This window comes from Mesoplodon densirostris, chromosome 10 (assembly GCF_025265405.1).
Source record: "Mesoplodon densirostris isolate mMesDen1 chromosome 10, mMesDen1 primary haplotype, whole genome shotgun sequence".
NCBI classification, from domain to species: domain Eukaryota; kingdom Metazoa; phylum Chordata; class Mammalia; order Artiodactyla; family Ziphiidae; genus Mesoplodon; species Mesoplodon densirostris.
Window position 1 is genome coordinate 110,110,003 of NC_082670.1, and position 25,691 is coordinate 110,135,693.

At 50.5% G+C, this 25,691-nt stretch overlaps 1 protein-coding gene and 1 long non-coding RNA gene across 3 annotated transcripts in view; one reads left to right on the top strand and one right to left on the bottom strand.

The window, feature by feature from the left end:
• The window catches only part of CHCHD6 (coiled-coil-helix-coiled-coil-helix domain containing 6), a 133,042-nt gene extending 119,203 nt beyond the window's left edge, over window positions 1-13,839 (bottom strand). The window contains exon 1 of the mRNA XM_060109995.1: window positions 13,724-13,839. Within this exon, the coding sequence (XP_059965978.1) occupies window positions 13,724-13,810 (87 nt within the window). The 5' untranslated portion in view covers window positions 13,811-13,839. The remainder of the gene's footprint in view (window positions 1-13,723) is intronic.
• A 25-nt stretch (window positions 13,840-13,864) lies between these two features.
• LOC132497083 (uncharacterized) lies at window positions 13,865-25,607 on the top strand. Of its 2 annotated transcripts, XR_009533563.1 has the most exons (4): window positions 13,865-14,237; window positions 14,446-14,532; window positions 17,940-20,055; window positions 25,163-25,607. It is a non-coding gene; the product is annotated as an uncharacterized LOC132497083 (long non-coding RNA). The 2 variants fall into 2 exon arrangements; XR_009533562.1 differs by lacking the exon at window positions 25,163-25,607 and having other exon boundaries at window positions 17,940-22,590.
• Window positions 25,608-25,691: the final 84 nt, after the last annotated feature.

Genomic DNA, 25,691 nt, shown 5'->3' on the forward strand with positions numbered 1-25,691 from the left:
CAGAGTCACCATTAGGCCCAGCAATTCCACTCCCGGGTACCCACTCAAGAGAAATGCAAATACACATTCACAGCGATTTGCACGTGCACATTCACATCAGCATTATCTGTAATGGCCAAAGGTGGAAACAACCCAAATATCCATCAACGGACAGGTAGGTGAATAAAAATAATGGAATATTAGCCATAAAAAGGGATGAACTACCAACACAGGCCACACCAGGACGAACCTACAACCATCTTGCTCAGTGAAGGAAGCCAGACACAAAAGGCCGCATACTGTATAACCCCACATATGTGAAACGTCCAGAACAGACAAATCTCTAGAGACAGAAACTAGATTGGTTGCCTCGGGTTTGGGGGAAGGAGGAAACAGGGACTAATGGTGAGGGGTAAGAGGCGGATTTTCTACCTATCAGTATTACAGGGGATCTCTATTTCCAAAATATGTGTCTTTAAAATCTGTGAAGCATGTTAGTGTTAAGTGCTGAGAAAGAACAAAATACAGTCTGGCAGGGCCGGGTGCACATGGGTGGCAGGAAGACCCCTCAGAGGAGATGGCACTAACAGGAGACCACCGCCCTGGAGGGAGGAGGCCCCGCCACAACCACATCTTGAGATCCAAGAAAAAAGGATCTCGTTCCGAGCAGAGGGGAGGATGAGTGCAAAGCCTCTGAGAGGGGCCGAGTCTGGCCTGTCCAAGGGTCTGACAAAGGCGTGTGTGAGGAGGAGGCTGGACCAGATGACCAGGCCGGAGAGGCAGACCGAGATCCCAAGCCCAAATGTGACCCAAGGGCGAGGGAAGCTACGGGGGGTTCTGCACAGGGGAATCGGGCTCTGATTTCCTAGTCCTGGCCCCGGGGCGGGGGGGGGGGTGCACCCACCAAGCCGCACCACCTGGTGAGTGAGGGGTTAAGGAAAACACTGGCAAGCTTCTCGCTAGCAGGAAATTTATAATATTTTTTAATGTTGCTACAAAATACAGTAATATTTTTAATCAACAAATATACACACACACAGTAGTGTGTAAACACCATCTGGGCAGTGCTCCCTGCACCAACAGAACTGCAGTGGAGGCCCCCAGAGCCAAACGGGTCTGGGAACTTGGTGCCACGGGCCCACTGGTCACTGGGCCGTCACAGCCGGCCACATGGAGTCCCGTGTAGTCAGCGGATGGAGGGCCCCACCCAGCGCAGTGCAGGGAAAGAGGAGCCCACCCACACCCAGCTGTGTGTCCCCGACCCCTTGCCTCACCTTCCCGGAGCTTCCCGTTCAGCACCTGGAAACGGGGCCCCCCAGGCTGGACTGGCTGCCACACAGCTCAGGAATTAGTACTCGGGGTCAGATGGGCCTGGGTTTGAATCCAAACTAAGCAACTTACTAGCTGTGTGACCCCGGGCAGGGGACTCCTTGTCTGAGTCAGCGTATTTGTCTGTGTCATGGAAACAACTCGTGAGGACCACACGGGGTGAGCCGCACAGGGCGGCTGGCACAGAGCAAACCACCACTACCGGCTCTCACGTGAAAGGCAGGCCGCGTACCAACAGCCTTACGTCCACACCAGCCACACGCCGGGTGCGTAAAAACACAAGAACCAGTCAACAGCAAGGATGGTTAGGGACCGCCGCTGAGCACTGTGACTGGCCGTTCCGTCCCACGTGCAGCCCCGTGACCTTGGCAGGCCTTTTCCCTCCTCCGCAAGCTGCACAAAATTTAACTGGGCGGACTGTTCAAAGCGCCCTCCAAGGCTGACATCCTGGGGCTCAAACGTGGACCTGCCCTCAGGCTGGAGTAACGCGGGGACGCTGAGCAGGCGGACTTCCCCCGCCACCACTGTGGTGCCCGGCGCTGGCACCTGCACAAGTCACGCCAACCACGCGGAGCCCGGGAAGGGGTTCTCCCCTGACACAAGTGCCGTGGCTGCAGACCTAACCCCCCAGGACTGTGACCAAATCGCTTCCCTCGCCCAAGGGCAACTGAGTTCAGGGCAAGTTCCCAAAGCGTTTCCTTGTCAACCAGTTGGGCCTGCAAGTAGCATGGCCGCCCCACGAGCAAAAGGCTGGGGAGAAGGCTCTGCTTTCAAAGCGCCACGGCCTCACCCATTTCTGGACGCTGGAGAGGTGGCGGGAGTGAGCACAGCCCCCGACCCAACGGAGGGGAACAGCCTGGTCACAGTCACCACAGAGCCACACCCTGCCGGCGTTGACAGCCAGCATGATGGCCTGTCCCCCTGGCAGCAGCGTGGACGCCAGCGCACTGGCCCTGGGCTGCGAGCTGCAGGACAGGCTGCCCAGCTCCTCCTCCAGGGCTAAGCCCGCCGTGGGGCCATGGCTGCTCCCCTGGCTCGCCCCCAGGACGGGAGAAAACGAGGTGCCACCACTCAGCAGCCTCGTAGGCAGGCGGGCAGGGCTGGGAAGGGACGAGAGCCGAGCTTGCTGGAAGCCGAACCACCCCAGCCGGGTCCCAGCCTCTTGGCCACAGACACCCTTCCTGCGTGCCCTGACAACCAGAGAGGTCGTGGCCCCGCGGCCCCTTCTCCCTTCCCCGGCCTCCCTCTTCTCCGAGGCTCTGTGCCCCCCTCCCACCCCTCCTCACAAAACACCCTCCAGGGCACGTGCTTCTCGTCACTCCCACCAGGACACAGGTTCCGGGGCAGTGGGGATTGTCTGGCTCTTGCTGTGTCTTCAGCGCCCAGCACACTGAGCTGCTCCAGTACTCGTCAAACACACGGACCAGGTAACACTGACCGCAGGCCCGGGGCCGTGACCGCACTGGTGCAGCGGAGTGTAGACACGGCAGCGAGAACCTCGTCCTCAGAGGCCCGCGGTCAGACAGGGGTAACACGGGCACACAGAGGACGTGGGCTGAGGGCTTCCAGAGCGGAAGGGCATGGGCACAGAGGGGCAGCACCCACAGAAGCCCAGGGTTCCGCTCGCCGAGGGCCCGGACGACAGGGGAGAGAGGCCGCGGGCCGCTGGGAGCAGACAGGACAGTCGGCAAGGCAGGAAGAGGGGCTGAGCCCGCAGAGGACCAGAGGCAGGAGGAAGAGGACGCTGCGGGGTGAGGGGAGCACACGGTGAAGCAGCCCGGCACCTGGACGCACGGGCAGCGCACGGAGGGGCCTGCAGCACCGTCCACCCAGCGTGACCTCGTTCCTACATGAAAAGGGGAGGCGTGCTCGTCATGGAGGCTTAGGGAGCCTGAAAGGATTCACGAGGAGTTGGGAACAGCCGGCATGTAAACGTAAGGTGCATTCTGCAGCCTTAAAGGAACGGATGGGGGCAGGTGACAGCCGCTCGCTGGAGAGGGCGCGTCCTCCCTGAGCCCGGAACCGCTCTGTGTGCACGGGTGCTGAGTCTGTCCCAGCAGCTCCGATCCACGGGAAACAGACACGTTACACGGGGAGTGGCAAATCTGGAGCAAGAAATTAGGAATCGAGTGCTGGGGCAGGCAGACTGGAGAGAGGGTGAAATGTCCCCACACTCCGGAAGGGGCGACGGAGCTCAGGGCTGCGGGAGAGACTCAACCCAGCGGGTGCCAGGGCCTCCCACGGAAAAACAGTGACGCAAACAGCCCAGCCCGGGTACGCGAGCACCTCCACCTGCCAGGCTCCCAGCCGAGCCCGCCACATTTCACAGACGAAGGAGTGAGCACCGGGAGGTGACACAACTCAGCCAAGATCACAGAGGGTCCTAAGTGCAGGGGCCAAGACAGGAGCCAAAGCCGGGCCCCTGAGAGGACGCTCAGTGCTGGCAGCCACGCGGAGCCGCTCCGTGGCGAGGGGACACGTCACCGGGCACACAGGAGGGCCGATCCAAGAAGAACAAGATCTGCCAATCACCTTTCCTGCCACGTATGGTGCTTTAGTGAGCCCGGGGTAGGAGGTGGAAGGGGCGGCACGCATGTGTGCACAAAACAGACAGCCTACTTAAATTAGTGAAACGGCAGTACGAAAATCAACACCTTTCTCGTCTGAGAACACTGCTCATCTAGACACGTTTGAGAAGCCGCAAGGTGGAGGCTGATTCCCAAGCACTGTTCTTTGCGTCAAGGAAGGCTCTGGTGGTCACCAGGGGACCATCCTCACGTCCTCATGCGGGGAGGGGGGCAGAAGGCGCTGGCCCAGGTCAGCAGCCAGCTAGGCCTGCACGGCCACCGCTGCGGCCACTCACGCGCCGCCTTCCGAGCACCCGCTGAGCGCAGCCTGCTGCTCTCGCCCTTCCTGGCCCACGGCTGCCCCATGCAGGCTGAGCACCGGCAGGTTCCAGACGAGGTGGGTCTGTCAGCGGCCCCTGGGGCCCAGACACCTGACCCGGGGAGGCGCTGCCCTCCTGTGACTCTAAGAAGATTCCTCTACTTTGCCTGCGGCCGTTGCTGTGGAGATTTTGTTGGCTAGTCCTTCAGTTTTCTGTGAGCTGAAATTAGATCCACAGATTTAAATCCGAGTATCTGGATGAGAAGAGTCCTGGAGGCCCCCCAAAAAGGTGGCAACCACCAACGCGCAAGGGGCCAGGCAGGTGACAAAAACAAAAGAGGCGGGCCTGGCAGCAAAGCAGCAGTGCCAGGACAACGTGGCGAGGACAGGAGACAGCAAAGCCCCAGAGAGGGTGGCTACTTCATAGCCCAGCCAAGGGTCGCCACCTGGAAATGTGGACCAGACTTTCAATTCTTTTCCCACCAAAAAACTAAAAATTGAATTGATGTAAAGGCTCCAAGTTTTAAATGTTGTCGATTAATACCACAAGGTCTCTGGGCTGATGGTTTCATCCAAGAAATATGGAGCCAGTAGCTTAAACCTACGAGGATCTTGCTGACTTGAGCCCGGTTCCGGGTCACATGCTGGGGCCACAGACTAGGAGACGAGGTCCTGCTCATGGGGCAGAGCTCCCCCCACCCAGGACGGTGACCAGCAGCAGCACAGAGGGAACCCCTGAACGGGTCGCAAGGCCGAGGAGGAATTTAGCCAAGGAAGGGAGAGAGAGCCCTGCAGACAGAGGGGCACAGCTCGAAACAGCACGGCAGCACGTGTCCTCCCCGAGGGACGGGCGGCGACAGGAGAAGGTGGCACCAGCACACAGAGGGCCTCGGGAGCCAGGCCCAGGAATCTGCATTGAACCTGGAGACAGCGGGAAGCGTGTATGGGTGGGAAGTAAGCGGGTCGCACCTCAGCTTTAACCCTGAACGATCACTGACACCACCAGCCGGGGGGCCATCTCTGAGAGCAAGGCCGCTGGGCCCGGAAGGGAGGGACCCCCACTGGGACTGCCTGGATCTTATCCCCCCTGCCTGAGGGCTGCTCAAAAGTAAAATGTACCTTTTGAAAACACATGACCCTGCTAGCACCAGGAAGTACAGATTTGTAGCAGGCAAGCGTGCTGGGAGAAAGAACAACTTACCAGCTGGGCAAGGGGAAGGTGGGACGGGCCTGCCTGAGACCAAGAGCTCCTGAGGGTAAAGAGGACAGGATAAAACAGAAGCAGCCGGAAGGGAAGACACAAGAGTCGTCATTAGATGCAGACAAAAAGGGCACGTGGGATCAGCTTCCTGCGTGAGGACCCGCTGGATGGACCTTCACACGTCAGGAACAGGGAGAGTGGGAGAGGCAGCGGGGGATGCAGTGAAGCACAGGCGCCCAGGAGACTTGCAGGGGGACACGGCCAGCAGCATGGGGACACCTGTGGTCTGGGTGTTTAAAACCCGGAGGTCAACAGCTCACAAATGAGGACAAAAGAGATGGCCGGGTGGAGTGCAGGAGGGCAAGAGGGCGGAAGCAGGCACCGCTCTGCAGAGACGGCAGGTGGGATCCCGGAGACCAGGGCTGCTGTGGAAGACACGTGGTGACCTCCCTCCAGGGTGGAGCCCACGGGGTCCAAGGCCTCCCAGCGAGGGAGTGGACCCGAGATGAACCTAGCAGGAGCCAAAGTCAACAACCCTCCTTACGTTTACATTACTTTACGGCTTATCCTTGACACAGAAAGACCTTCAACACTGCAGTGTGCACAGTCACAGGTATCAGGATGGAGTTTCACCTTACATGAGAGACACACCCTAGAGTCACCTGAGCTGTCACACCAGGTAAATGTCATCACTGGTTACGCTGCAGTGCTACCCAGAGGAAATGTACAGGATTTCAGAGAAGCCCCAGCTGTCCCTGTGCACGTGAGTCTGAGAGCCCCGAGCTGAGCGATGAGGGCACTGCCCCATCTTTAGGACGACCCTCACCCTCAGCAGCTGTGGGCCAGGTGGAGGGACCAAAAGTGCTTTGCTTCCCTACGTAATCGGCTCCTTTGTTTCCTCAGTAGGGGGAGACGTGGTGTTTTGGGAGCATCAAGGAGAACCCACCTGGAAAGTGCCCAGCCCTGGAACCGGCACCCCCAGACGCAGATGTGAGCTCACAGAAAAGCTGGGGAGAACTGGGCCATCCGACTCCTGGCTTTGTGAGTTGGCATTTCCTGTTGGGGCCCATCCATGGCACTCACTAGACAGTCAGCCAGGTAGAGCGCTGAGCAGGGGAAGAGTGAGGAGGACTCGTGGCCACGTCTGTCAAGGCACCTGCACTGACAGCGGCCCTGGCCTGCACGTAAGGAGGGAGACATAGCCCTCTGAGAGTCAGGGCTCCAGGCCAGGCCCTCTGGGATCTCTTGTTCTCCACACTAACCCTCAGCAGTGAGCTAAGACGGAAGATGGGAGGTAAAGCGACACGATCACATATCACACTGAGACATTCGAGGTGCATGTCACTGGGCAATGGCAAGGTATAAAAGGAAGTTTGCTGCACACGTGCGGAGCAAGTTTGTATCAAAGCCTCGGAAGAGTAAAAAGCAGTAAGGTAAGATTCTCAGGCTGCAGATCACCAGCGTGCATAAAAACAATCAACAAGTCGTCCATCCAAGCACGTAATCCAACAGGCACCTACTAATAATCCAGGAGCAAATAAGTAAGAGCAGTCTCTGCCCTCCATGAGCTTACAGAAGAAAAACAGGATATAAGGACCGAGAGGAAGAGGTGATGGAGAATATTAAAAGATAAAATCATCAATCTGATAAAGAGCAACTATGAAAAACCTAGAGCTAACATACTCTATGGTGGAAGATGGAATGTTTTCTCCCTGAATGCAGCAGCAAGGCAAGGACATGCACTCTCACCACTTCTGCTCAATACTGTACTGGAGATGCTAGCCAATGCAACAAGGGAAGAAAAAGAAAGAAAGGGCATCCAGACTGGAAAGGAAGAAGTAAAACTGTCTTCTTTTGCAGACACCATGACCCTACCTATATAAAATCCTAAGGAATACACATAGACAAAAAACCTTACTAGAACTAAAAAATGAGTTCAGCAAGATTGCAGGACACAAGATCACTATACAAAAATCAACTGTATTTCCACATGCTAGCAGTGAAGAATCCACAAATGAAATTAAGGAAACAATTCCATTCATACTAGCATCAAAAAGAATAAAACACTTGGGAATAATTTTTAAAGAAATGCAAGACTTGTGCACTGAAAGTATAAAATGCTACTGAGAAAAACTTTAAAAGATCTAAACAATGAAAAAGAGATTTCATATTCACATATTGGAAGACTTCATATTGTTAAAATGGCAATTCTCGCCAAAGTAATCTTACAGATTCAATACAAACCCCATCGAAAGCCCAACAGGCATTTTACAGAAGTTGACAAATTGATCTTAAAATGTATGTGGAAGTGCAAACGACTTAAAACAGCCAAACGGTCTTGAAAAAAAGAACAAAACTGGAGTCTTATACTTCCCAATTTTGAAACTTCCCACAAAGCTTCAATAAGCATGATAGTGTTGTACTGGCAAAAAGACAGACACATAGCATACAGATCAATGGAATTCTCAACAGAATTGCAGTCAAGAAATAAACCCTAAACACTTATGTTTATGAACAATTGATGTTCACCAAGGTCCCAAGGTAATTCAAACGGGGAAAGGACAGTCTTTTCAACAAATGTAGTTTGAGAAAATTAAATATTTCAAGCAAAAAAAGATGGATTTAGAGCAGAGTTCAACAAGCTCTAGTGCTCGAGCCAAATCCAACCCAACACTTGATTTTATAAATAAAGTTTTACTGGAACATAGCCACACCCATTCATTTACATATTGCCTATGGCTGCTTTCACCCTAAAATGGCAGAGTGATTTGCCAACCCGATTTAGAGCCTTACTTCACATAATACACAAAAATTAACTAAAAATGGATCACAGACTTAAGTATAAAAGCCAAAACTCTTAGATGAAAACATATGAGAAAATTTCTATAGCCTTGGGTTAGGCAAAGATTATTGGGATATGATGCCAAAGCCCAATCACTAAAAGAAAAAAATAAGTTAAACTTCATCAAAATTACAAATGTTTGCACTTCAGAGACACCATGAAGAAAATGAAAAGACAAGCCACAGATTGGGAGAAAATATCTGCAAATCATAATATGAAAAAAGGGCTTATAACTCAATAAAAAGGACAAACAACCCCATCAAAAGCTATTAAAAGTGGGCAAAAGATTTGAATACACATTTCACCAAAAACAAATATATCTGGGCAGCAAATAAGCCATGAAAAAACATTCAACGTGAATAGTTATTAGGGAAACACAAATTCAAACCACAGTGAGATACCACTTCACACTCACTAGAATTGCTATAGTCAAAAAGATGATAACAAGCGTTGGTGAGGGTATGGAGAAACTGGAACCCTCATACACTGCTGAGGGGGATGTAAAATGGTACAGCCACTTTAGAAAACAGTTTGGCAGTTTCTCAAAAAGTTAAACCTAATAATTCACCAAGGTCATAAACAGAACGACCCATCAATTCTACTCTTACTTATCTATCCAAGAGAAATGAAAACAAATGTCCACAAAAAAAACCTTAGGTACAAATGTTCACAGCAGCATTATTCATAATAGTCAAGAACTGGAAACAACTCAAATATCCATCAGTTTGACTGAATAAACAAAGCACAGTATCCATACAATGAGGTGGTATTCGGCAATAAAAAAGAACTCCTAATACATACCACAACCTCGAGGAGCCAACCCCAAGAACATTGTGCTAAGTGAAGGGAACTAGACATGAACGATGTGTGATGTATTTCCATGAAATGTCCAGAAAAGGCAAACAACACAGAGGCAGAAGGCTTAGTGGTTACCTGGGGCTGGGAGTGGGAGTGGGAGTGGGGAGCGACTGCAAACAGGTACAAGGGAACTTTTTAGGTCTCATAAATGTTCTAAAATCCCACTGTGCTCAACTCTGTAAATTGCTTTAAAAATTTTACAGCAACTCTGAAAATTTGCTTTAAAAAATCCCTGAAATGGTGAATTTTACATGTAAAATACATTTCAATAAAGCCATTTTTTAAAGTCACTATCATCAGATAAAATCTTTCCAAAGCTCCACCCCTGAATAGAGAACCACAATGTTGCCTCCAGAGAAACGTGTGAACAGCCCTGCATCACCCGTCTAGCCTCATCACCTGGCCAACTTGCTCCACCATCCCAACCTCTGTGTGGCCGCCAGGCACACAGGCTATGGAGCCGGAGAGTTTGAGCTTCCAGCTCTACCACCAACTCGCTGTGACCGGGGGTTCCTTCACCTCCTTGAACCTGCTTCCTCACCTCTGCATGGGGATGAAGGCTCACAAGGTCAGCCTGGGGACCAGGCGACACGGTGCCCTGAAACCACTCAGCCCAGAGCAGAGAAGCCTCTCCCCGCTGGCCCAGGCCTGTTGTCACCGTCACCTCCTCCGAGCAGCACTGTCTGACCAGCCCACCTGCGCAGGAAGCCCCCTCACTCTTCGCATCCTTTTTGTTTTCTTCACAGCACTTGCAATGCTTTCCTATTCTTCTGCGTCTTCTCTCTTTTGGTCAGTTCCCCCTCCTGGGATGAGGTTTCCATGACGCAGGGCCCTGTGCATTGTCCCCTGTGGTCTCTGCCAGGCCAGGCCCAGTTCACAGTGAGCACTTGCTGAGGTGGCGGTGAAGCGGTACCCACACGTCGGGGACACGTGGCCTCTCTGGTGTGGGCACCCGGGGAGCTGTCCCTTGTGTCCCACGACCTCCTCCGAGATCTTCCCTTCAGCAGTGGTCCAGACTTGCCTCCCGTGGCACTGAATGATGGTAAAGGTGGTATAACCCTGAGGGAGAAACGAGCCTGGGGACACAGCCAGAGCAGCAGCCTTGGGAAGCGACCTGGGAAGGGGAGAGGGAGCCGAGTGCTTGGAAGAGGCAAAGGCTGGAGGACAGCGAGGGGTCTGCATGTTGACATGCGACCAACTTCAGCTGAGTCACCAAAGATGGTTGTGCAGGGGCAGAGTGGACAGTCACACACGGAATGTTGTGGCCATGTGTGTACCTCCTCTTACCGGAGGATGAGATGAAACACACTGGTTGAAATGAAATCTTTACGTATTTCACACATGCTTGCTCTGAAAAACAGAGGTGAATATAATTGCAGCTTTTTGCATTAATTAAATTTCTTTTACCTTCCTTGGAATTAGGGCTTGAACTATGTAAATTTATGCAAATGAATGTGCAAACTAGCAACGTCCTGGCATTTAATTTTAAGGAAACTAGAATGCTTTCCAGGACCAGGTCGGGGGGATTAAATACAAGAGGTCTTTAAGAATATTTAACTTTCAGACTTCATTGGTGGCACAGTGGTTAAGAATCCGCCTGCCAATGCTGAGGTCATGGGTTCGATCCCTGGTCCGGGAATATCCCACATGCCGCGTTGCAACTAAGCCCGTGCGCCACAACTACTGACTCTGTGCTCTGGAGCCCATGAGCCACAACTACCGAAGCCAGTGCACCTAGAAACCATGCTCTGCATCAAGAGAAGCCACTGCAATGAGAAGTCCATGCACCGCAACGAAGAATAGCCCCCGCTCTCCACAACTAGAGAAAGCCCGTACGCAGTAACAAAGACCCAATGCAGCCATAAATAAATAAATAAATAAATTTATTTAAAAAACAAAAAAAGAATATTTAACTTCCTCTGAAGGAGCGGGCAGATGTTCTTCTTTGGCACACACCTCCTATACCTTCTATTAAATTAACTTCTCGTTTGGGTCATCCAATGATCTTTTCTAGTGATTTTCACTCACCTGCTTAAAGACAAGGGGGGGCTTCCCTGGTGGTGCAGTGGTTGAGAATCTGCCTGCTAATGCAGGGGACACGGGTTCGAGCCCTGGTCTGGGAGTATCCCACATGCCGCGGAGCAACTGGGCCCGTGAGCCACAACTACTGAGCCTGCGCGTCTGGAGCCTGTGCTCCGCAACAAGAGACGCCGAGATAGTGAGAGGCCCGCGCACCGTGATGAAGAGTGGCCCCCGCCTGCCACAACTAGAGAAAGCCCTCGCACAGAAACGAAGACCCAACACAGCAAAAATAAATTAATTAATAAACTCCTACCCCCAACATCAAAAAAAAAAAAGACAAGGGGGACTTCCCAACCCTCGAGTCACTTTGCTAGCAGGAAAAACCTTACACCAAACACTGCACTGCCATCACCTCCTTTCTCTGGTCTCCCTCTCTCAAATCAGGCACAGGAGTGGATGGAAGGAAGGCTGGAAGGAAGGAAGGAAGGGAGGGAGGGGTCTCGGAGCATGGGGCGGTGCCCCCAGCTGCACGCCTCTAGACAAGTTCTTTATTCTCTCTGATGAGTTTGCCCAAAGCTTCCTCTAGTTTTAACAATCTCTGGTAGAACGAAGCATGGCACCAGCACCCTGTCAGGACAGCTAGAGGCTGTCACAGAATTTTCACACTGCCTTGCATATCACTGGGAGCATGCAGGGGAGGTTGGAGCCGTGAGAAAAGGCTATTTCTTGTACCCAAAAAGATCTGGGTTAAAGTCCCGGAAGTAACACCTTAGACAAACTCCTTAACCTCTCTAAGCCTGAGTCTCCATTTCTACAGAGAATTTTGTACTTTGCAGAACTGCTAAAAGAACTAGAAATAAAATGTGCCTGTCTGATATAAAACCCAAAAGAGATGATGCTCCTGTGTCCACTGAGAAGACGTTCCCACCACTGTAAAGCAATTATACTCTAATAAAGATGTTAAAAAAAAAAAAAAAAAAAAAGACGTTCCCTTAGGAGCCTCTGACTGACTGAACTTCCCAACACTCTCCAAAGCAGGTGCCAGCACTGGGAGAGCGCCCACACGGAGCTTGGGGCGTCTTTCTAAATTCTGACTCGGCTTCTGCCTCTCGCCTTCCAACGTGAGCGGAGCCGTCTTCTCTCCATTTTGACTTTGCCCCAAGCCAGGTCAAGACTGGATAACACCTCGCAAGTACCAAATATGCTAAGTAGGCATGCTAAGAATAGAGGCTCCCACAAAACACTCTGTACTTTTTCTAAACAGGTGCACACACATCATCTTAGCCAAGGCAGCACCTAGGATTATCACAGCCTGCCCCCGTTTTTTAAAAGATGTGGTGATTGAGACTCCGAAGATAAGTTGTTCACCCCAGGTCACACAGCTAATGAGCAACTATCCAGAAGTCAGACCTCCTGATGTCCTTTTTTTTTTTTTTCCTTTTTGGCCACACCACGTGGCATGTGGAACTTCCCCAACCAGGGATCGAACCCTTGCCCCCTGCAGTGGAAGTGCAGAGTCTTAATCACTGGACCGCCAGGGAAGTGCCCTGATGTCCTTTTCTGAGCCAGCTCCCTAATTAACTAATTCACCTATGCCCGACTCTGTGCATTCCACGGACACTTGGTGCCTGCTTCACTGGGGTTCGTCCATGTAATCACTCAGCAATGGTTTGCAAAGCACCCACTACGTGCAAGGCAGAGGTGCAGCAGGAAGCAGAGCACAAAATGAACAGTCCCTGGAGTCCCGCTGAGCGCAATCCCAGCTCGCTGGCTTGTTACCTAGATGACCCTGGGTAAGTACTTCATGTCTCAATGCCTCGCCTGTCCTCCATCCATAAAATGGGCAAACAGAATCCGACCTGTCAGAGAACTGTTGAGAATTAAATGACAGGGTACCCGTCAAGGGTTAGCACAACCCACGGCCCCCACTAAGCACTCAAACGTGAGCTGCTTTTATTCTTCCTCTAGAGTCTGGGGATAGAGTCTGCAGTCACACAAGAGCCTTGGCCTCAAGCAGCTTACACTGCGCTCGGAAACACACAAAGAAGTAAAGCATCAACAGAAGTTTCAAATGGAGATGAGCGAGCGCTACGACAAAAACCAGTGTGCGACCGCGGGGATGGGAAGGCACTCTGGACTGAATGGTCAGGGAAGGACCCTCACGTGAGACCTGAACTACAAGAACGCAAGAGCGGATATAAGGCAAACTGGGGGCGCGAACACAACCCGTGAGGAGATCGCGAGCCGAGCAGGCCGCCACCTCGAGGGACAAGGAGGCCCTGAGGCCAGCGAACAGGGAGCGGGGGCTTGGGGGGACTGGCACGGGAGGTGGTCAGTCAGGTCAGCAGCGCGGCTCCGGAACCCAAGGGTTGGGGGGCGGCTCGTTGTCCTCGTACACGCTTGTGCGTCCGCGGGCGGCGAGGGCACAGGATCAAACGTCCAAGGCGCACCCGGGCAGGGGTCCAGGTAACGAGGCCCCGCCCCCCGGTCTCCGTCCGTCCTCCCACCCTGAGGAGGCCAGGCCTGCGGCGCCCTCCGAACTCGCGGCCCTCTCGCGGCGAGCGACGGCAGACGCCTCCACGCCCGCCCGCCGGCCGCCCGCTCACCCGGATGCCCTGCAGCACCCGGACCCGCTCCTCCTGGTCCATCCCGAAGGACGCCCTTCGGCCCTCGCTGCTCTCGGCGCTGCCCATGGCGGGAGGGGGCTCCGAAGCGCCGGCGCTTACGGGACTGGCGCCACCTGCAAACAAGGCCGTGCCCTATTGGCCGCAGTTCGGGGCTCAGCCAATCGCGGCGCGGGCCGTGCGGCATTGTGGGGGCTGTAGTCTCGCGGTGGCCGCCCACTGGACCAGGAGCACGAGGTGCGGCGCCCAGACGGCGCGTAGCCAGATGGCCGGCTGAGGAGTGCAGGTTCGCGGTGAAAAGACGGAGAGCGTGAAGGCGGTGAGGAAGACAGCGACGCCGCGGTGCCAGGAGAGAAGCTGGCGGGAGGCGCCGCTCTGGGGGGGAGGCGGTGGAGGAAGAACTTCGTGCAAAGGCCCTGAGGCAGGAGGAGAGCGAGGGCCCAGCGCGGGCCCGGAGTGCGGGAGCGTGCAGAGCAGACCCGGAGGCGGGCTGAAGGTCAGAGCGGAGAGGGCTTTGTCGGCGGGGTCAGAGCTTGTTCTAAAGGCCCGGGGAGGACAGTGAAGGGCCCTCGGCGTTGAGGAGACACGCACCGTGTATCCAGCGTCGTGTTCACGCCTGTCTCGCGGGGTCACACGTGTGATGGACGCGGTGACTGCTGCTCACCGCCTCGGCCACCTGAACCAAGCCCCCTTTTGTTCTCTAGCTGCTGACTCGCGTTGATCTGCCACAGTGGGCCCGGAGCTGAGTTTGGGATCTGGAACTGGGGAACCCCCGACTGCTCCATGAAATAGTAAGGGTCATTTCGAGCCTTTTCGAACCTGGAAGGGAAGCGGGGGGGAGCAGAGGGTGGAAGAGAAAGTGAGATGCTCTGAGATGAGAGCAGCTTGGCTGAAGAAGACGGTGGACATTGCGGGGGACGGGGGGACGGCAGGGGGGGCGCTAGAGGATTTTTATCCTCTAGGATAACAAGGACATCTGCCAGATTCCTTCAAAATACTTTGATTTGGAGGTCTTCCTCCATCTCTTCCCTATAAGTAGAGCCTGAGTAGGAGATTCTGGTGCAAGTGGTTTACTGGGGAGTGCCTCAGGAGAAAGCTGAGATGCCGTCAAAGCTGGGCTCTGGAGCACAAATTGTGTCCAGAGTTGGCCCGGCTCGCAGGCAAGGGGACTGGTCTTCTGTTCCCCACAGCATTCGGTCCTTGCCAGCCCAGTGCAGGGGTCATCTGTGAGCTCTCAGCAGTCCACACCCACAGCAGCCAGGGGATGGCCTCACGCGCTGGACGGGGCACTTTCAGCATCTACTCCATGTTCCTCACGTTTTTCAAGGTCTCCCGAATACCCTGTGACTGTGGAAGGGGTTATAAAAATTGAGGAAAGGGATGGATTTCACTTCTGAGTTGATGAAATAACTAACCACTGAACTAATTCATCAAAACAAGAGTCAGGGCTTCCCTGGTGGCGCAGTGGTTGAGAGTCCGCCTGCCGATGCAGGGGACACGGGTTCGTGCCCCGGTCCGGGAAGATCCCACATGCCACGGAGCGGCTGGGCCCGTGAGCCATGGCCGCTACGCCTGAGCGTCCGGAGCCTGTGCTCCGCAACGGGAGAGGCCCCAACAGTGAGAGGCCCGCGTACCGCAAAAAAAAAAAAAAAAACAAGAGTCAGGGCCACAGGTGACTATGAGACTGTGTGTGGTCTCCCCTGCCCCCACCATGTGCAAACTCCTGGGAGAGAACTGGAACCCACAAGACTGAGAGTGGGGTCCACTGACACCAGCATGGCTAAGCCTCATGACAGCCCAGCAAGTCACGTGTCCCTGCTTCCCTGAAAAGAAAACCAAAGTGCAGAAAGGTGAAGATGGTGACGTTATAAATCCAAAGAAGGGCGAGGACTTTCATAAAAGCAGTGGCAGAGGAAAGAGAGGGAAGAGAAGTTCATGGTTTTTGAGCACCATCATGGCACCAGGCTCCACGATGCAGGCACACATGCTTTGCATGCCGTTAATCCATGACCACCTCATGTAGTCCTGGAAACCATCCTGAGAGAGTATTACCCCAGTCTAAGGCCCAGGAAATGGAGACTTCGGGGAGGTAAGGTGTTATGACAGGCCCACTATTTGCTGCCCAGTACCCATTCTCTCCTTCCTTAGGACAGAACCCAACTTCCTTAGGTGTAACAATGTGTCTGGTTAGAAAAATTGGTGCCTAAGTTCCCACTGGCCAAACGTGGGACAACTTGAGCATTATAGCGATTTGACAGTTTGACCCTATAACATTTAATTTTTTTTTAAATGCAATAGTCCATATGTTAAAAGAGAGGGGATGTAAAAAACGGGGGGGGGTCTTCTTTACAAAAGAATGCCAGCAAATCAGTGTGAGATTTTAAAATTGCCATTTTGTGACCCTCCGTGAATTGACTGAATCATGCAGAACTCATCAGTGGATCCTGAAGCTGTTGAGTGACAACTCCCAAGTCTCACCACAGATTCCTGAACATCATAAAGAGAAAACGATTACATTGATGAGACCTGGAGGTCACTTCCTTAACTAAATATCTGAACTTAGCATCACAGAGAGTGGGACAACATGACATGATGTCCCTCCCCAGGAGATGTAAGGGACACACAGTGTCCCCTTTGGAATGTTATTGCCAAAAATGTGTGCCCTGAATCCAATCCTGAGGAAACAATCAGACAAATCCAGAATGTGAGACATCTTACAAAACAACTGTCCTGGACTCTTCCAAAAGGTAATGTCATGAAAAAACAAGTTTCAAAACATGAAAGAAGCATAACAATGAGACACAGCAGTAAATCTTGATTATATCCTGGATTAAAAGGACAGTAACAGCAACAAAGCTATAAAAAGGTACTTGGAACGATTGGGAAAGTTTTATATATGGAATAGTGTCCTAGGTGACATCATTGAATTAAAGTCACTTTTCTTGTTTTAGGGAGATGCATTTGGAAGTATTGGGGGAGTGTCAGTGTCTACAACCTGCACTCAAATGGTTCAGGGAAAAATGTTAACAATAGGTGAATCTAGGTGAAATATGTATATTGGAATCCATTATGTCTTCCACTGTTTCTGTGGGTTTGAAATTTTTCAGAATAATAATCAGGAAATAAAATTCTGCACTTGGGGACATAAAAAATACTTCCCTCTCTGGACTCCGTTCTCCTTTGTAGCTGGAGGTGAGCGTGTGACCTAGATCTGGTCGGATGGCTCTTGAGCAGTGTGGTACCTGGAGAACAGTGTGGTACCCGGAGAACAGTGCAGTCAGTGCTAAGAGAGCAGCGAGATGGGATGCGGGGCTGAGTTCTGCCTCCTCCTAGACCTGTGCCCCTCAGTTTCCTGATATGAGTGGTGCCAACATTACATGCAGTGCTAGGACTTAGTGAACTCATTCAGCAATAGCTATTATTATTGAGAGTTTTTTTTTTTTAAATAACTTGGCAACCAGTATAGGGGGTGGGGGAGGGGGAGTTGTGTGAGCTGGCGTCTCTTAAATTGGATTCTCCAGAAGTAGAGAAGAAGAAGAAATGGGCTGATAGAGTAGAAAAGTCAGAAAAGGAATTTGCTTTGTCCATGTTAAAAGCCAAAAGGAAGCTTTTCCTATAAGATCAAGAAAGAGACAAGGATGTCTGCTTTCACGACTTCTATTCAACACTGCACAAGAAAATGAAATAAAAGATTGGAAAGGAAGAAGTAAAATGATCTCTATTTGTGGAAGACATGATCTTGTATATGAAAATCCTAAGGAATTCACACATACACGTGCACACACACACACTCAACCGAGCTAGTAAGCAAATTCAGCAAGGTTGCAGGGTATAAGAACAATATACAAAAATCAGTTCTACTTCTATATACTCACAATGAGCAATCCAAAAATGAAATTAAGAAAACAATTCCACTTACAATAGCACCAAAAACAATAGAACACTTAGGAATAGATTTAGCCAAAGAAGTACAAAGCTTGTATCCTGGAAACTAAAAAACACTGTTGTCTAGGAAGGGGGCTGGAAATGGACAGGAAAATAAAACTTGGAATAGTGGCTACGTGGTTTATACATTTATCAATACTCACTAAGCCGTGAACTTAACATCTAAGCATTTTACAATATGTATATTATACCTAAGTAGAAGTTGAAAATATTTGAGGTGGAGGTCTAACATAATGTTTTATTTCTCACTCAGGCAAAATGTGGCTGTGCGGGACATGGCATTCCCGGCCACCAGAGAATGCTCTTTACCTGCACGTCTGAACATGTGGCTTCCTCGGCTGACTCAGCAGGACGAGTGAGCCTCAGAGCCTAGAGAACCGAGCCCCAGCTTTCCCTGCCTCGGCAACTGTCACCCCCATTCACATCCACTGGCCGTTCAGGCCCACTGCCCCTCCCACCTACAAGAGTGGGGAAGTGCCGTCTGCTGTGAGTAGAAGGAGAAAGGAAACGTCTGAACACTAGACCATCAGGCACAACTGGTGAATGAACAGCTCACAGACCCCTTACTGTTTCCTGAGAAGGTCCATGTAAGAAAGATGTACTGATAATAACCGAGAAACTCGAGACGCTGAAAGGTCACACTGAGACAAAATCACAATCCATTCTGTGCACGGGTGTCGTGACGACAGCATACACACATCTTCTGCCACACAGTAACTGTGTTCCATGGATCTTCTGTCTTACCAAGGTGTTTCCTGGGTGCTAAGATGGTCACCCAGCGATGCGGGCACGTGTGTACCTTTGAAAGCAAGTTGTCGTCTCTTGCCTGACTTTCCCTTCTGCTGTGTGCTGAGACACGCTTCCTCTGGGCTAAAGTTTGGAGACCACTGGGGAGGAGTGGAGCCCTGATGAGAAGGGGGCTGGAGTGACGGATACTCTCGTGCAGGAGGCTCGGGGGGCCCACGGTCTGGGAGCCGCCCAGAGGAGTCACCGAGGGAGTGGGGCCCCAGTGCTGGGGAGCATGTCCGTGTTTTATGTGACTCTTCACCTCTGAGCCTCAGGCTCCTTGTCTGTAGGATGGGGGTGACGCAGCCCCTGGTAACCACCCCCCTGCAGGCCAGGAAAATGAGAGTAGCTGGATGTGGGGCCATTTGTAGTGTTCAGGATGTCTGGGCTCACGTTGAGGCTTTTGCTGAGCGGACTGTGAGCTGGATGGCTTCTGAGAGGTGGAGGATAGGGGCGGAGCCAGCTCCGTTGAAGGAGAGTGGGCTTTGGAGTGAAGGAAGAAAGGCAGAAACCTGGTTGGAGAGGAAATATGGGAAAGGCGGTTATGATTCCAAGTGGCAGATGGATAGATTTTGTTCAGTAATACATGGTAGGACCCTCTCTTTCTTCCCATGTAATTCATTTTCACTGAAGTTTGCCTCAGTCAGCAGTGCCTTTAAATTGGATTAGGTAGTTTCATTTGTGTCTGGCCCCAGGCAGGCTCAAGGAACCTCCCCCAAATCCATCCTTGGACCATCAGTAAGAACCCTTGAGAGGATAGTTGGCCAACGGTGGCCCTAGGGAAGGAAGTGGCAGGGCCCTGAGTAGGAGGAGAATGGGCTGTGGCGGGGAAAACTGCGGAAAGGCTGGTTGGATCGTGAGGACAGAGGCCTTGAATGCTGGGTATGTCCTTCCACCCTGAGGCACGGCAGTGGAAGACTCTTGGTTTGGGGGCTGTGCTTTGGGAAGCTCTCTGCAGCCCCACAGTGGAGGACATCTTTGCAGTAGCTGTGGAGGTAGATGGCTGATGACAGGGCCCGTCCCTGAAGCACAGCCTGCCCCTCACCAGCACCCTCCCCACTGCCCCGGCCTGGCAGACACTGGTGGTCCGGGAACCTCCTCTCTCCAGCCTTGCGCTTCCCCAGGGAGGGACAGGCATTAGCGTGACACTCGGGTAGAAGTTCGTGCGGGGATTCGGCCTGTGACACCGTGGCAGCCCTCTCCTCTCCCCTCCCCTCCCCTCTCCTCTCCCCTCCCCTCCCCTCCCCTCCCCTCCCCCCCCCCTCCCCCCTCCCCCTCCCCTCCCCCCCCTCGCCTCGCCTCGCCTCGCCTCGCCTCTCCTCTCCTCTCCTCTCCTCTCCTCTGCCAGCCTGGGTTCAGAGCATCACACCTGCTCACCTCTGTCCGCCCAGCTGGAGGGAGCAGCTGCGGAAGGGCGCTCTCCCTTTCAGCACAAAGCAATCTCTCCCAGAAGCCAGTCTCTCCTGGAGTCACGCTGGTCACCCCAGCCAGGGCCTGCCCCGGCAGAGGGGGCAGGGTGGCCACGGCAGGTTAAACCTGCGCGGATCACTCCCCAGGCCTGACGGAACCAGCCGCCGGCACCGGTAAGCGGCCCCCTTACGGTGCCCCCCTCAAGCACCCCTTTCAGCTGCTCTCGGGACCGGGCGGCTGCGTGCATAAGCGTGCCCGGGAGGGACAGGGCGCACCGGCCGCCGGGAGCCTGCGCCCCAGCGCCTCCCCAGGACGGTCACCCCCTGTCGCGGTTCTCCTGAGGGCAGCTTGCTGCGCGTGGGCGGCTGGGGACCGTGGGCGCTGTGAGCTCAGTGGGAAGGGAGAGACGCTGGCTCAGCAAAGCCGCGTGGGCCACGGACTGCGGCGGCGTCGCCGGAGCGGAGTCCGGTCAGCCTATTGCAGCCTCCTGGCGGATCAGTCTGGCTGTACGCGCCCCACCCCCGCACACGCATGCACACGCAGGTACGCACGCGCAGGTACACACATGCGTACGCACGTGCCCGCCCACGGCTGTAACCTGAGCTGGGCTTCCCGTCTCCAGCACAGGCTCTGGCCCTGCTCCTGACCCTGAGGCTCCAGCTACATCCCTGAATTCCGGGCACCTGGCACAGGGCATGGGACGGAGCGGGCGCTCAAGGCATCGGTGACTGAGTCACTGACTGGCTGGCTGAATGGGCTCCCCTACTGGTGAGTGCGTTGCTCCAGGTTCAGAGAGGCAAGAAACTGAGTAATTAAGAGTGAAGATTTTCTTCTCAGTCCCAGCTCGGCTGCCCGTGTGGTCTCCAAAAAGTTCCTTCACCTCCCTCTGCCACGGTTTCCCCATCTGTAAAACAGGCATAAGCACAGTACCTACCTGTAGCGCTGATGTGGGATTGCATGAGTTAATACATGTCATGGACCCAGAACAATACCTGGCAAAGAGGGAAGCACTCAGTTATCACTAGTTATTGCTGTGCTACACATCATCCAAAGGAGCCTGCCAGCTGAGGCTCAGACAGGGGACATGGCTTGCCTGAGGTCACACAGCAGGAAGGAGGCAGACATGAGATCTGAACCCTGGTCCCAACGTCTCAGAAGCCAGAGCCCTTTCTAGGGTCCCACCTGGCTGTGGCGCCTCCCTTGAAGCATGGCCTGCCGGGCCCTTGGGTGCGGGGCTTGGGAACTGGGGTGAAGGCCCGGGAAAGGGGGTTGGGGTGAGGGAGGGCAAGAGGGTCTGCTGGGGAGACCGTCCTGGTACTGGCTCCCTGCCCCACTCTCGATCCCTTGCACCCCCTGCAGCTGCATCCACTCCCCACCATGGGACTCTTACAGAGTTTTATGAATCATTAAAATGTATGCACAGACTTTAAGGAAGTAACACTGGGCTGTAATAAGAGCTACAAATTGACAGGATTCCTCAGAGAGCTCAGTGGTAAACCTGGTTGCCTACTTGGCAAGATGGTTTTCCAGCCTTTTGCGTCTATTAGCAGGGGAAGGGAGGGACCGACCAGGGAGTGCCCCATGAGCTCTGAGCAGCCATAGGAGGCTCCTTCAGAGCGGCCTATGCCAGAGCAGCGGCCACACCAGAGCGTTGGGGGGGACCGTTACCTCCCTCCCATCATCTCCGTCACCCCTCTCAGCCATGCTAAACAAAATACCCTCTAAGTGGAAGCCTTGTGTTTGCATTGCAAATGGAGCTTCAAGATAGCCTCCCAGGTTTTCACCTGTGTGATAGAGAAGAACATTTGTTTTAATTTTAGTTGCAATTCCCTGACTATTACTGTATCTAAAGCTCAGCATCTTTACATTTGTGCTGGTCCTTGATACTCTTTTATCTGTGAATCACCTTCTCATACACCTGGCCCCCCTTGCTTGTTTTGTTCTGTTTTGGTTTGGGTCCTTTCGTTACTGGTTTGCAGGAGCTTTTATAAGCTCTAGCTGTCACTCCTCTTTTCCAGTGCTCTATTTTCTCCCATCTGCCACTTGTCTTTTAACTGTAGGTCATTTTTTGACAAACAAGTTCAAACTTTTTTCATTCAGATATCTAATTCATGCTCTTTTTTGGGTTGTAGATTTTACGTATTAATAAGGAAGTATCTCCTACTGAACTTGTAAACAGTTTTTTAACGTTTACCTTTTAAAACCATTTGCAGTTTATTTTTTATTATGCTATGGGATTATGCTGGATAGAATGTTTTCGTATAAATAGCCAATTATGTAGATTTTATATATAGCCCTTATCATTTATTGAATATTTTGTTTTGCCACTGAATTTAAAAAGCCAACTTCATGATAAACTATTTTCCGTATGTACATAGTACACTGCTAGATTTGTTTCTCTATTCTTTAGCTTTTTTATAGCAACTCACCACTGATTTAACTACTATAACTTTATCAGATATTTGGATATCTGACAAGGCAAGTCCCCTCATTGTTTTTCTCTTTTAAATTTTCTTGACCACCTCTGGAGATTTCCCTTCTCGGGGAAAGAAATCATCTTGTCATATACCATTAACAGTCTTCCTGAGATTTCAACTGGGGTTCCATTGGATTTATAGATTAATTTATGGGAGAGCTGATATAGCTAACTCTTCTTGAAGGCCTTTCAGTAAAGTTTGGTAGCTTTCTTTATTTAGTATTTAAACATTCTTATGAGGTTTCTCTCTAGATATTTTATGGAATTTGCTGCTTTCAAGAATGAGTTCATTTTTCATTTCATTTTATAATTGGTTTTTGCTAGTATGTAATTAAGCTATTGAGTTTTTCTATGCTGATCTTATATGTGGCTGCACTGTTAAACTCTCTTATTGGTTTTGCCAATAGATTCTCTTGAGAATTTTCCAGGTAGATCATTGTATGGTCTGCAGATAATCTCAGTTTTGTTCCTTTTTTCCAGTATTAATGACATTTTCCCTCGTATTATAGTACTGGCTAGAATCTCCAATAAAAAGGTTGAATAGCACAATGATACTAACACTGACTCTTTATTTCATTATCAAGTGGTGACGATTACTGTAGAGTTTTGATGCCCTTTATCATATTAAGAAAGAACCTAATTTGCTAGAAGCTTTCTTTGTCTTTTATCGTCAAAGTATATATGTTGAATATTTTCAAAAGTGTTTTTGTCCTCTATGAAAATAGTTATGTGATCTTTCTTGTACTCTAGAAAAGCAGTGATTTAAACCGGTAGATTTTTATTCTAAAGTTGAACACATATCTGCATTCTTGGAATGTCTCTTAATATACTGCCAAACTGAATTTGCTAATTTTTAAAAAATAAAAATCAATTTAATTTAAAATATAATACTATAAAAATGTTCTGTTCATCATAATTTAAAATTAAAAACACGGAACACATTCAATTAATAAAAACATAACATTTACATATTTTTGATATTTTTTAATGAAGGGAGAGAAACAGAAAAAAAGGTTAAAAAAGAAAGTGGAGGGGCTTCCCTGGTGGCGCAGTGGTTGGGAGTCCGCCTGCCGTTGCGGGGGGCGCAGGTTCGTGCCCTGGTCCGGGAGGATCCCACGTGCCGCGGAGCGGCTGGGCCCGTGAGCCATGGCCGCTGAGCCTGCGCGTCCGGGGCCTGTGCTCCGCAGCGGGAGGGGCCGCAGCGGTGAGAGGCCCGCGTACCGCAAAAAAAAAAAAAAAAAAAAAACGAAAGTGGAAAAAAGACACTTTCACACAAACATCTAGACACAAAGAAACTAAAAATGTGAAACTAAAGAAAGAAGACAAATTAGAGAACAAAGGCCAAGAGACTCACAAATAAACATATTTGGAAGACATATAGCTGGACATATAGATGAAAACTAGATAGATGTATACACAATTAGAGAGAGAGATGGGGGTGGGGGGAAGAGAGGAGGGAGAGAGGAAGGCAGAGCCGGGGATACACGCTAAGACTGCAGTAAGGATAGAGTGATTCTTAGGCAGAGTGACCTTATGGGCAGCACCCCACCGTCTGTGTGGCCCTCAGGTTTCCGTTCTATACGGCATTCTATTTGGGTGTTTTGCGCCCGTGTTTATGAAGAAAATCGGCATATAGCTTTATTTTCCTGAGCTCTTCTCCTTTGTCTCTTCATCTACTGAAACATCTACTTCATTGACCAGCTGCATTGCTTTTGTTTGTATTTTATTAATTTCTACTTTAGCTTTAATCCCATCATTCTACTTTTTTGGATTGTTTAAATGGTTTTTAAATAGTTTCTTTATTTGAAAGTTTAGTTCATTTATTTTCAATCTTTTTTTGTTTTCTAATAAATGCATATAAGTCATACTTTTTCCTTTGAGTATTGCTGTGGCAGAAAAACAGATTCTGTAATATGGTGCATCTGTGATTGTTCAGACATTAACTAGTTCATACATTCTATATTTTAATTTTCCCTTTAATTCAAGAGCTATTAAAATGTTTTTGTTAACTTCTAGTTTTATCCTATTTCAATCAGCCTAAATAATAGCAGCTCTGAAGTTTATTAAGATTTCCTTTACGGCCTTGCATAGGTCAGTTTTTCAGAATATTCCATTTGTGGTTAAAAGAATATATAATCTCTGCCAGTTGAGTAGAATGGTAATTAGATTAAGCTCATTACTTATTTTATTGAAATCCTCTTTTTACTTATTCATTTCTATGAGTTTTGTCAAAATTGCTCCCTAAGACATTGAGGATCTAGTTTTCTATTTGTAATTCTGACAGGTTTCTGCTCTATGTATTTTCAAGTTGTGCTTTAAGTGCAGTAAAACGATCATTAGTTACCCTGTGGATTGTTGATTGATTCATTTTTCCTGGATTATTTCTTTTAGATATGTTTCACATAATTTGTACTTTTATCCAACCAGAGTTTTTTTCTTTTAATTAATGAATTTAACCCACATCTATTGTGATGACTGATAATTATTAGAATTGTTTGTTCCATTTTTTTGTTGTTGTTTTTGTGTTATACTTTTTGTTTCTTTCTCCCCTTTCTTACATTTTGTTATACCAACTGAATTTTCTTAAAATGTTTTTACCCTTTAAAAATAATTAATTAAGGTTATATTTATAAAACACTATCTGTAGTTAAATCACCTCAAGTCAGACAATACGTGCTACTTCCCTCTGCTCCATTTACCAGTTCCCTAGAATTTTTATTCCGTGATCATTTTTTTTCATTAAAGTATAAAGACATACGTTACATGCCCCACATCTTAAGTGTACAACTTGATGAATTTTTCAGGGTGAACACATCCCTGCAAACAGGACCCAGAGGGGCACAGAACACCGCCAGTTCTCGACAAGCCTCTGTTGAGCCTCCCGTCGTTGCCGCCACAGGTACACCACAGCACCACTCCCGTCACCATCGGTCAGTGTGTGAAGTCTCTCAACCTGTATGTTTGAATCACCGTGTCTGTTCCCTTGTGTATGGCTTCTTCTGCTCCGCATCACGCCTCTGAGACTCCTCCACACAGGAGCACGTGGTAGTGGTGCTTTCCTCATCCCTTCTACAGGTGTGTCACAGGTGGTCTCTTCTATGAAGGTGAAGTTTGTGTTGGCCCCAATGTGTGGGTGTTGCAAACTACGCCGCCGTGAACATTCTAGCACCTGTCTTTTAGAACAGGTATCTATGCATTCCTTTTGGATACACACTCAGGACAGGGCACGACTGTTTAGCATTTGAGGACACTGTCACTTTTCCAGGTGGTGTATCACGTTGTTAATTAAAATGTCTTATTTTAAACAGACAACACTCATTTACTCTTAAAAGA